This window comes from Sparus aurata, chromosome 22, assembly GCF_900880675.1.
Source record: "Sparus aurata chromosome 22, fSpaAur1.1, whole genome shotgun sequence".
Taxonomy (NCBI): Eukaryota; Metazoa; Chordata; class Actinopteri; order Spariformes; family Sparidae; genus Sparus; species Sparus aurata.
Window position 1 is genome coordinate 12,062,517 of NC_044208.1, and position 12,487 is coordinate 12,075,003.

A 12,487-nucleotide genomic window follows, 5' to 3' on the forward strand; every position below is an offset into this window, starting at 1 on the left:
ACACACCGTGTTGCAGTTTTACCGCAGTTTGGACTATCTCCCTTTATTTTTCTCTTTCTTTCACTATATTATTTTATGTTTTTATGCATACAGAGTATCACATTTACCCTCTGGACAATGATCTTATTTGTCTTTTTCTACTGCAACTGTCAAGTAGTTCTATGATGGCATTTCAGAAACATCAGATGACACATAAGAAGAATCAAGATGTTATTTTTCTCACTTTATTCTTTTGCCGTTACTCTTGTGGTAAGAAACAAGCAGCCACTTACAGATTCAACAGGTTCACTGTCCAACACAACAAGAATCTACAAACACACACAGCCACTGACCAGTCACAGTGCCTTCAAAACAACAAAACCATCCAACGATAAAATAACGCCATTGTAGGTTAATTGTAAAAAACAGCACCAGTTGTTGTGAACCTGTGGCGTTCAGGAGAGGTTTTACTCCTCTGTCTCCATGTGGTGCTCTTCATGCATGAATGTGAGTGTGACACAAGTGATTCACATTGGCACATTTATCCTTTCAACTAAAAAACAAAACAAAAACATCCTAAATATATAGTTCACAGACAAGAAGACGTGGTCATGTATAAATATAATACTGCTAGGCAGGAATGAGACATCGTCAGGAGGTGAGAGGATCAGTGGTTTTCTTCAGCCTGTGCAGCTCAATCTTCCTGCTCTGTGGAGACACACTTCTCTAACAACAGTCCCATCTTATTCCTACAAACAGGAAGTTTGCTCTCAAAATGCAGTGAGATGCTACTGAAACTCAACATCATCATTTAATTTCTTTCAGTTACTTTTTGGTCCCTCTGGGGCCTCATTTATCAACTGTGAAAACTCATTTCAACACCTTCTTCTTGTGCATGATGATGTCTTTGAGTGTGAGTTTAGATAAACAAGTATACAAGCTTTTCTTGTTTTTGCCAGAAAATTATCTTGTCAAAATGTCTTTCACAGAAAAGACACTTTTGTAAATCCCAAATCTTAGTCAGACTGTGGTTGGGTGCTAGAAGGGCAGAGTTTTCTGGGGAAATGATTATTAGTAATCTTTCTTGTAATTTGAACTAGCCTAAGAAATTGTCACAATAACTGATGGACTGGCAGGACTTTCAGAGCTTTAAAATTGTTAGATTTGATAAATTATCAAATAAAATAACAGCAAGCTATATTCTTTATGTTTTGTTTCGTCAGTAGCAAAGTCACAGAAAGCTTTTCCTTCTTGTTATCTTTGAAATTACGTTCTCTTCATTCATCCTTGAAGAAACAGAACTGACTTTCCTTTGAGTCCTTTGCAAGGTCTATAGATAGCACACTTCCATGACAGAAATGCTTACATTTAGCTGTTGTGGAACCAGATTTGTTCCCACCCACAGGTTGTATACTTCAGTAACTCTAGACCCTACTATGTAGCAGGTGAGGCAGGAATGTTTCCAGGATATGTGAGTGTTGTTTCAGTCAGAGGCAGTGAAAATATAAGGATGGATAAAGTCGAGTCTGACTCTATTTTAGAGAGTGTAGCTGTAGGATCACACAGTGTTTTGAAGCAGATGGATTTCACCACCACACAGCACAGTTCATCCATTGGAAATAAAAACACTGCTAGAGGAACCCACAGTGCAGCAGGAAGCCGAACACAGTGGGCGTTTAATCACAAACAGAATCCACACACATCTTTGTATGAGTCTAAAGCTATGGTGTCTACAGTGTACTGTATGTCTGTGTGTGTGTGTGTGTGAGTGAGTGACAGGGGTATAATAGATAAATCACTGAATCCAGTTCTACTATTTTTAAATAATTCAGTCGACATCACTTCAGTTGAAACCATCAAAAACTGTACTGGTTTTGTTCTTTCACAGTTTGTTTAGTTTGCGTTACTTCACGGGATACGAGCAGGGTGATAATGAGCAGACTTCTTCAATGTTAGTATGATCAGCTTGAATTTGGTAAAACATTTTAAAATCACGGATAGCCCTTCACTCTCTTGTAATTAGTCAGGTCATTCAATCCAATTAAGACACAAATTAGATTTGTAAAAGTCACTTTGGCAGATCACTGATCATCAGTTAGGTCTTCCCAAATCACAGACGTGCTTGAATTTATTTTCCCTTCTTAACTTTAATCCTGTGATTGAAAATCAGTGCAGTTTTCCTGGTTGCTCAGAATTATACAAAACAAGGAGGGTCGGACGGGTGAAGCTCCAGCACCAGTGATTACCAGATACCACTGGAGCGGCCACCAGGAGGGGCCAGGATACGAGCCGAGGATCTCTTCGGGATGTGGTCGTCAACCTGAGACCCTGAGAGGAGAACACCAATTTTCTACATAAAAATCACCAAAAACTGTTTTATTAAAAGACTGCAGTGTTTTGAGTTTTTTTTTCCAGCCTACCTGAGAGGCTAAAGGAGGACTCGTGGAGATCTCGGACTCCCTGGTGCACACGAGCCCCCTGGAGCCCTTTGTTGGGCATATCTCCATCTATGGGGCCTAAACCGAGCTCCTTCTTCATGGTGTTTGCCACCATGGCCACGTCACCAGAGTACGGATCCCTCGCAACCCCTTTATAAGCCTGAGTCTGAAATAGAGAGGGAAGAGGTGAAAAAACAAGAATAAATACAGAACACACACAAAATACAATACAATGGGTATGGATATGAAACTGGCAATAAAAAAGTGTTTTGCTTTAACGTATCGTTAGGATGTAAATGTTGATTGCACAATAAAATGGCTGTAGAATGACGGCACCATCTGCTTTTCGATGGTTCCCTGCAAACCCCATTGCTATTTTGTCTAACACCACATACAAAATCTACCAGGTAAATGAACACTGGTGGCAATCTAGTGCAGCCTAGCACCATCTCTATCATAGATAAACTCAATATTGTGCTGTGGTGTAGTGACTGATTAAAAAAGGAAACAATCCAGTTGTCTTTGTGACAGCAACACTAATACCAATTGGAATAGCTAGTAGAAGAGAAAGGTTGTCTGTTTCCACTTCAAGTGATCAATGAGATAAAACATTATAAATCCTTTCATATACACTCTCATCATAAGTTGCAAGTGGGGATGGCTATAAAAGTATTTGACTTGACATTTATGGTTTTTATCTTCAGGAGCATCCACAAGAGTAGACTAAAGATCTCATCTCAATCTCACTGTATACACTATCTTATTCTATTTCAGTTGTAGTTTACTAGTTCTTTGTTCTTATTTTTTCTACTTCTTTTCTTTTCGAGACTTCTTCTATTGTGTTTTAGTTTTTTTAATTTTTATGTTACTGTAATTTTGAGCATTCACTGGCACAAGAAGTTTCCTTTGGATTAATACAGTTCAAATGTTTTATTTGAGTTAATCTATTTAGTATTTGACTTTTACAGACTAAAAAATATCCATATATCTGGGGCTGGAATTGGTCCCCAGGTGCCATATGGTCGCTGCCCAGCGCTACAGAGACAAGCAGAGAACCAGTTGTACTCATTGTACAATGTATTGTAAATTGAGACAAATAGGGACCCTTTCTCTTAAACATTCTTGTAGGGAGGTTTACATTAAACTAGAAAACTACTGAATATAAAAACACTGAAATGCAGAAAGCACAGAAAAGCAATTCCCAAAGGCTAGCAGTATAAACCATCCAGTGCATCTAAAACGGAGCCGACCAAACCCTGCAGAGTTTGGGTGGAGGACGTTTTTGCAGACAAGCAGCAGCAGAAAAACAGCGTCAGCGTGCAGGGGGGAGCAAGAGCATTAAATCCTTTATATGGACTGTCAAATCAGTGCAGTTAGACACAGTATGATGGGTGTGTTAGTAGCAGCTTCACTGTCAGCTGACACAGCAGGGCACAGAACGAGCCCTCATGCACTGACAGATCTGCTTAAGCTGTGAAGAAACTTTTAGTCGTTTGATTCTGCTTTTATGTAAAACAGATGTGACTGAATGATATGAAAGTGAATGCACCTTTTCCCTCTGCACCATCTTCTTGTAGAGGAAGTCAGGGAAGGTGCGCTGTGGATAGAACTTCCCAGAGCCCTCAGCACACATGAACACACCGTTCTCACACACCAAACGTCCTCGGCTGATGGTGACCAGTGGAACGCCGTGGCAGCGCAGCCCCTCGTACAGGTTGAAGTCTCCGCCCTGCACCTGAGTGCTCACAGAGATCGTCCTGTGAAGACAGAACAGCCATTTACTACCAGTGCTTTTGGTTGGTTGCATTGAATAAAACACAAATTAGAAATAATCTGTGTTTATGAACCACTTCATCACCTTGTTGCATCAGGATCCCAAACTACGACATCAGCGTCAGCCCCAGGGATGATACGACCCTTGCGTGGGTACAGGTTGTAGATCTTTGCAGCATTTGAGCTCGTCACTGCCACAAAACGATTCTCATCCATTTTTCCAGTAACCTACAAGTATAAAAGCATTAAGAAGAACAAAATGAATATCAGGGAAATACAACTCCATTCCCTATTTGCAGAGAGAGTCTCTTCCTGTTACTGTCACTAAAATATGTCACTAACTCACACAATCTTGCTTGCAGGGTTGTATGTGTGTGTCTGTGTGTCCACTGTATATGCATACGTACCACTCCCCTCTCCCAGATGACACTCATCCTGTCCTGGACACCGGCCACTCCATGAGGGATCTTTGTGAAGTCCTCCTTGCCCAAAGCTCTCTGCTTGGTGCTGAATGGACGGTGCTCCGACGCCACAACACTCAAAGTGTCACTAGAAACAGGATGTCCATGTTCAGTATACTGCGTTATCTTAAATGGCAATACAATTCTAAATTATCAGTAATCATTGAGCTCAATTATCATAAAAAAAACATGTCTGTAATGTCTTTTAGGGGCACGTTTTACAAGTACAGCACATTTATTTTTGGACTGAGCACATACTTGCCCAGCAGGCCCATGAGGTATCCGGGCGTGTTGGGGTCGATGCGGAGAGGAGGGACGATGACGTGGGCGGCAGCATGAGCCCAGTCCTGGTGATAATACTGCATCCCATTCAGCACTGCATGAGCTACTGTGGTTTCTGCATGGACCACCTTACCTAGAGACACGACCAAAAGATCAAAGTGGTTTGTTTAAATCATCTTCACCTGGTTTATGTCATCACAACTGTCAAAATCTTCATGCTAGTGTTATTTTTTAGCTTCTCACCTTGCATCTTAGCAGCAGCAATCATATCTCCAGCAGACATACTGGACACGTTTACCAGGTAGATTGGGCAGCGAGCCTGCAATCACCAGAGCATTCATTAATTTATCAGTGACATACAGACACCAGCACAAAGACAATATATTAAAATTGGGTTTAGCGTCTGTTTACCCTGTTGGCGATGGTGACAGCTCTGTGAGTAGCCTCAGACTCCAGCTGTAGACAATGAGACAGAATCACAAAGTGAGAAGTTAAATAAATAGTCAACATTCATATATTAGGTCTTTCTCTTGAAGTCTATCCAAAGAGACTGCAATATGTGAATGGTCATGGTCAGCTTATTCATCTTTACAGGAACAGTCCATTTTGGACCAGTTGGACTTTTCACACTACATCTGTTCAGCCCAGGGCTATCCTGGGATACATAAGCCCCTTTCCACACATACATTGTTAACCAAGGGTTAACCTTGGCCCTGGGCTATACGATTACCACTGCATTTCTACAAGCCCTGGGTTGAATGTCCTTTGAACCACATAGCTAATGTTTACTTTCGAGATAATGCATGACTACTTTCAAAGTCTAGTGTTTACTTTGACCCCGTTTCACACTGGCACCTATTAGCCCTGTGTTCGGTCAATTTTCCTGCAAACTCAGGGCTGACCAGCAAGCACACTTGGAAATTTGCCAGGATTTAGGAATTATGAGTGTGAAAAGCTTTGTTAGCCGGGGTTTCACAAATGCTTTTAGCATCTGGGTAAGTGCAGTGTGAAAAACCCTTTGGATCATATGGATTACCTTTTAAATTAATTCATTGGGGTTAAGCACCAAAACTCATCATGCCTACAAGTTTGTCTAAATCTAGTTTTCATTGTGATGAAAACAACCGACCCTTAAAATGAGATTTTACCACAGTTTAAGGATTCAAGAAGAGACAAACTAAGAGCACAGACATTCTAAAATAGTTCAATTCATGTCACTTTAGCAGAGATGAACATCTCCTGGAAAAATTACTGACTGACGAGAAATAACCTTAGAAGGAAATTTACCTCTTCTGGTCGACTGATCTCAATACCCTCCGGTCCACTGATGCCTAAATCCAGAGCCTCTTTGGCGCTCTAAAAACACACACAAAATTGTACACAAACACATAAAAACACAAGTTCAATTTTATAATTGTTTCTTCATTAGAAGAAAAAAAAAAGCATACACATACAGAAGGTCACAGTATCTTTTGTAAGAAAAAAACTAACTTTTGCTTTGAGACTCTGACATATTTTATCAATATTGGAAAAGAGGGATTGAGTTTCTCAACCCATATAGAACAAATTTCAAATAAACAAGCTATATTGCACATATTGCTGCCATTCCACACACAGTCCTTTGGGCTTTCTGTTTGTTTTGTTTTGATTTTAAAGTTAAAAGAAATAAAACAAGTGAAGATATGTGTGTGTTGATTTGTGTGTTTTTTGGACGTGCACCTCAGCCACCAGCTCTCCGTTCTCAGCGTGGACGCGTGCAATGGCCCCAATGTCCTTACAGGTCTGCATCGCCTGGTAGAGCTCAGAGTCCCTCAGCATCATAAAGTCTTTGTAGGCCATGAACATCTGGAATGAGTTCACTCCGTGCTCCCTCACCAGGGTCTCCATCTCGTTACGCACCTGATCACAGGACATAGGTCAGGAGTTCAAGGATCTGAACTGACTCTAGCAGCCAATCACTGTTGAAGACTGGGGGAGTTTGTATTAGCAGAGGCAGATAGTAGAGAGTGTTAGCCAGGGGAAATATTGTCTTTTATTGTGTGTGTGTGTGTGTGTGTGTGTGTGTGTGTGTGCTTATGTGTGTGTTATGTGGGGCATGAAATGAGCTTGGAGAGCAGCCAGAGTGAGATCACATTGCATCCACATTAGTGAGTATCACAGTCCCACAGAGACATTTATCCATAGTAAAATCCATTTAATTCAATCAAAATACAGTAAACAGAAAGTATATGATGATTTGAAGAGTATATATTCTAGTTACACTGCAGTAAAGGAGTCATCAAAATTCAAATGAAGGAGAATACATCCTCACTAAATCCACATAAAAGAAGCATTGTATCTGTAGTATTGTCATTCATGCAGCACACATTAACCATTCTGTCATCAGGAACAATGCACAAAATCACTGCTGCTAATTAAATAAAACTTCCCCTAAAAAAATCTTTTTTTATTTTTGTTTACTGTAATTCATTCGAATGGGGTCAAAGTAAGTAGGATATAAAACAATTATTCAGGTTCCACATATTTTCATACCTGCAGGAACAATGCTAAAGAAAGATAATATTAAGTGTTGACCGAAAACATAATAGTAATTTCTTAAGTGTGATTTATTATTAACACTTACAAGGAATTTATAAAAGGTATGTGGCCGTAAAGGCTGAAGTAATTCATCAACAAATATGTCATTATAAACTGAACATCTTTGGGTTTTTGTGCTGTTGGTTGGACAAAACCAAACATTTGAAAACATCATGTGAATCTGATTAAACATCAGATTAATTGATAATGACAATCGTTCTCATTTACAGCACTAGTTGCCAGTATATTATGGTTATACAAGGAACAGCTAGATTTCAGACAATGTGGTGGTCTGCACAATTACTGGAAATCAAAATCACAATACGGCAATAAAAGCAACATCCAAATTACAAGAAGCTGCGATTTTTGAATAAAGGTTAAATGTTTGACAAAACAACCTTTTGATGCAGCATTCAGAAATGCCCTGGCATACGAATCTTGTCCTCCAGGGGGGTATTTCAGAAAGCGGGTTTTGTGAAAACTCTGAGTTTGTTAACCCTGAGATGAGAGAAACTCTGAGTTTTCAGTTCCAGAAAGAGAGGTAACTTAAACTCTGGGTCTGTTACTGCGGTAACTTACTCTGTGAACATAACCTGCTCACTGGCAGGTTTACCTGAAGAAACCCTGAGTCTGACGGAGCTGTCTGACAGTGTTCGTCCTTTCCTTCTCAGTCCGATCATGTTGAAGCAGAAATAATTCACATAGTTTTACACCAGGAGGAGAATTTAGATTCATTTAGATGAGCTCTCACTCCCTGACGAGGACTGAACCGAACAGTAGACCGCTTCTTATCAGTCCGTCATTTATATTCTCCGGCTGCACAGCGAATATCAGGCTACACGTCATCGCTGACGTGCTCTCAGATCTGAACAATCCTCTTCGGTTTTTTCTTTTTTTTAAATCACTTCGCGGGTTAATAAATCACCTTCCAGCAGCCATAAAAAGAGAAATAACTCACATTTCATTTGGCTCTCTTTATTTCCCACAGATAACTACAAAAGTAACCACTCAGCAGGATGTTAGGACACAGATGTGTGTTAAACAGCATCTGTTGGTGGTAAAAGCTACTACAAGTTAAAATATCCACTGAATAAACTTTTACTTTGTTTAATATGTGAAATAAAACCAAAGTGAGGAGCCATCGTGAGACTGTTTCTATATGTCATTTTCAGCTGATTTAAATAAAATAAAACAGCCTAAAATAAAATGAAACAAAGCATTTAACAACATTCAACCACTTCCTCAAGGGCTAATATAAAAGAAAGTGATGTTAAATCCAAAATGAAAAGACGACCGCATCTAAAACTCTGTCAGTGATTTTTATTACAGCCGCAGCCGTGTTACTTTTTTTCCCCCAGAAAATGTCTGCTTCCTGTTTTCTCCCCTGTTGCCATGGTGAATCACAGTATCGGAGTTCCATTGATGATGGCTTTTTACCAGTTGTCAGGCACGAGCTCAACTCAGAGTCAACATACTCAGAGTTGACTTACCTAACTCAGATCAGCTGTTCTGGAACTGAAAACTCAGAGTTTCACTTCACAGGGTAAGTCAACTCAGAGTTCAGGGTTAGGCTCAGAGTTTGTTAAACTTGCTTCCTGAAACAGGCCCCAGGTGTAAGAAAACATGTTTGTTTGGTACAGACACAAACAAATGTCACATCATTGTGATTGTAGATGTGTTTTTCAGTAGAAATGAAAATTCTTATGCAAAATGGTCATTCCAACTAACTCTGTATCATATCACAATTGCAATATCTGTCAAAATAATCTCAATATATTTTTTTATAAAATATCGTGCAGCCCTACAATGTGGCATTTAACATCTTACAATAATAATAAGAGTCAAATGCACAAAGTCAGCAGACGATACAGCACAGATATTAAAGCCAAAGGCTGAATGAAGCATGTTGATTCATAGAATCTGCCTAACGTGCCCAGTGAGCATGTGTGTTAACCTAGTTCATGTCAGGTTTAATCTAGGTCGTTACACATGTTACCCATATATGAAAATGGTTTGGTTGATTTATTATTCATTCAGCGAAGATAAAAGCTTAAGGAGCAAAACATCAAAGACGGATATTTGCTCATAAAAACAAAAATATCAATGCTGTTCATTGGTCCTGGTACAGTTCACATGTTGTCCCCTCACTGGCTCTTACCTTTGATCCCCACCAGGTCACCCCGACATGCAGAGCGTAGTCACAGCACGCCTTTGCGTCGGCCTGACCTCGGCAATTTTCATAGGCGTCCAGCAGGGAGCAGTGTTGCTCAGGCAGGACCAGAGCCATAACCATGGTGGTGCCACCCATCAGAGCCGCCTTGGTGAAGTGAGGGGGTGAGGAGAGGTGAGAGGAAGGAGGGAGAGAAAGAGAAAAGAGAGACTGATTGCAGACGAGAACAATGATGCCAGTGTAAAGCACATAGACTGTGCTTGTCTTGGTGACAATGAGCAATAGTGCTTCCTCATGAACTGTTTACTCATCATCATCATCATCATCATGGTCGACTAGTTGCATAAAGACCGATGCACAAAGACTGACATAATTATTCACATAAGAGTGTTAAAATCTACTAGCTATAAAGCTTTGGAGATGGAGACGAACTTCAGGCTTGTTGCTTTGTTTTTCTTTCTGTGAAAAATTTCTGTAATTTTTGGTTTTGTACATGCAATTACAGAAAATGTTTTATTATGTCGCTGTTTGATGTATAGCAGTGTCTTGTTATTCCACGTGGAAAGGGAAATAAAAATAACAGAAATAAAACCTAACTAAGTCTGTTACCTTATTATAACAAAATAAAACCTAACTCTATAAAATAAAAATAAAAAACTTCTGATGACATTGATTTGCTCCCTCTGAAGAAACCTCTGCAGGTTTCAGGTTTACAAAAATATTGGAAAATTGATGGTGAGTTTCATTTTTAAAAAGAGCACTCGGCGCGCAGGTGGTCGAGTGGTTGGAGCGCATGCCATATATGCAGCCGACCCCGGTTCGATTCCGGCCGGAGGTCCTTTGCTGCATGTCACATCCCCCTCTCTCTCCCGTATTTCCTATCTGTCTACTCCTTATTAAAGGTGTCTATGCCAGAAAAAATCTTTAAAAAGAGCACTCGAGTTGAGCTTTCACGAGAATAGTACTCCTTAGAATACCCTTTAAACAAGTTAACTTTTCTAATACTGATGCCTGTTTTTTGCAACAAGACAGGACAGGAAACATAAGGGGGAAGAAGAGGATGAGAGAGGAAATGACTGATGAAGAAAGGGAGACAGTGAAGAAAGTTAGACAGCAGACGACACAGAGAAGTATGAGAGTAAAAAGAGGATGACAGGCTGTGAAAAATGACGGGGATTGGTCTGCGTTGACTTCGAATTCGTCGACTGAATGATAAATGCACTTTCGTGTAGCCATGACAACAGATACTGCTCAGCCATGCCTGTCGAACGTCCCCACCCTCCTCCTCCTCTCGCCATCTGAAACTCCCATTCAATATCCTCTAACAGAGTCTAACAGGGATATTACACTGAAGCGTGATGGGGAAGCAGGCAATGATCATTTATGAAACAGGAAATGAGCAGAGAGAGATAAAAACAGGTAACACCCCAGTTCATTTTCACATCTTCTGAGCTAAAACAGGTGCTCACTACCAAAATAGTGCTCATCTTCAATCATTTCTCCAACCTGGCCTGAATAAAATTATATCTAATATGAAAACTCTGATTATTATATCAGTGCTCCAGACTCCAGACATGTCGCAGACAGGGGCGGGCTTGTCTACTTATAAGTGACAGCGCCGCCAGCCAGCCAGCTATCAGGTGGACCATAACCATAGTAACCAGTCGAATCATCTGCAGCGTCAGCATAAGGTCTCTGCATACATGTGTGCATGAGCTGTGTAGTGTAATTGATCACTGTCAGTGTGTGGTGTGTGTGGTGTGTGTGTGTGTGTGTGTGTGTGTGTGTGTGTGTGTGTGTGTCAGAGGACATGGACACAGCTGGGGATTGTGGGATTTACACTGTCTGCCTGCATGGCCTTAATTAAAATGTATTGCCATTACACTTCTCGAAAAAGGGCGATTGTGTGAGCAGAAGATGGGAAATAAACTCAACGCAAGAGCTAAGGGGAGAAAGCCATGTGCACTGAACACTATAATTATGCATTTTCATCAGTGTGAGAGTTGCTGAGCAAAGTATCTGATTTTCCTCTGCCAGGCAGGAATAAAGAAACTGTCTGCAGGACGAGGTGTCTTTAATCTTGCCCTGTTTCCACTTTTTAGGCTGCATCTGTTACTACAGTCTAATTTTAGACAGTTCTTAATTATAAATCTGCTAAGAAGAGATTTAAGAAATAACAATCATCGTCACTGACAGGCAGTTATCACCCATAGTACATATTCAGTCTGAGCTGCTCTGATGAAACTATTTGAAACTGGTGTTGCTGATGAAACCAGCAGAGGAACCAGATGAATCAGGCAGTTTTTCGACTTTTCTTTTCTTTTGTTTTAGTCCTTTGTTCAGTGGACTCTATTTGTGAGCAGTCATCTTTTGTAAATAGTTGAAAGAAATGTCCAAAAATATAAAATCTGGCCAAATTACTGTAAAATGTTATCATATATAAAGAATTTCATTAGACATCTAGGATTTTGGATCCCTTCCAGCCACATTTCTTACCCACTATTAATTTGAATCTTTTCACTAAAAAAGTATTGGTCCCAAGTAATGGCTCAGTATTGGCTTCCAGCTATCTTATGATGTCACAAATCATGCTCGTAGGCCCACCTTTTAAAATCAGCTTATCAGCTCAGAGAAAATGTACACTTTGGGCAGATGAATGTGAAAACAACCTTCTGGTGTCAAACTCTGCACATACATTATACTACACAGTAAAGCTCATACATTCAACTGTAGGAACAAACAGAAAACAAACATGTTTTTACTGTAAGGATTATGATATGTATATATTGTGTTAATTTAAACATGAA

The 12,487-nt window shown here is 40.1% G+C and overlaps 1 protein-coding gene across 1 annotated transcript in view; it reads right to left on the minus strand.

The window, feature by feature from the left end:
• Positions 1-202: 202 nt before the first annotated feature.
• The window catches only part of LOC115574212 (dihydropyrimidinase-related protein 5-like), a 30,122-nt gene continuing 17,837 nt past the window's right edge, over positions 203-12,487 (minus strand). Inside the window, exons 4-14 of the mRNA XM_030405584.1 lie at positions 9,669-9,827; positions 6,653-6,832; positions 6,221-6,289; positions 5,345-5,389; positions 5,177-5,252; positions 4,910-5,066; positions 4,598-4,739; positions 4,276-4,418; positions 3,967-4,174; positions 2,400-2,583; positions 203-2,307 (exon numbers count right to left, since the gene is read on the minus strand). Coding sequence (XP_030261444.1) covers positions 2,222-2,307; positions 2,400-2,583; positions 3,967-4,174; positions 4,276-4,418; positions 4,598-4,739; positions 4,910-5,066; positions 5,177-5,252; positions 5,345-5,389; positions 6,221-6,289; positions 6,653-6,832; positions 9,669-9,827 — 1,449 coding nt within the window. The 3' untranslated portion in view covers positions 203-2,221. The remainder of the gene's footprint in view (positions 2,308-2,399; positions 2,584-3,966; positions 4,175-4,275; positions 4,419-4,597; positions 4,740-4,909; positions 5,067-5,176; positions 5,253-5,344; positions 5,390-6,220; positions 6,290-6,652; positions 6,833-9,668; positions 9,828-12,487) is intronic.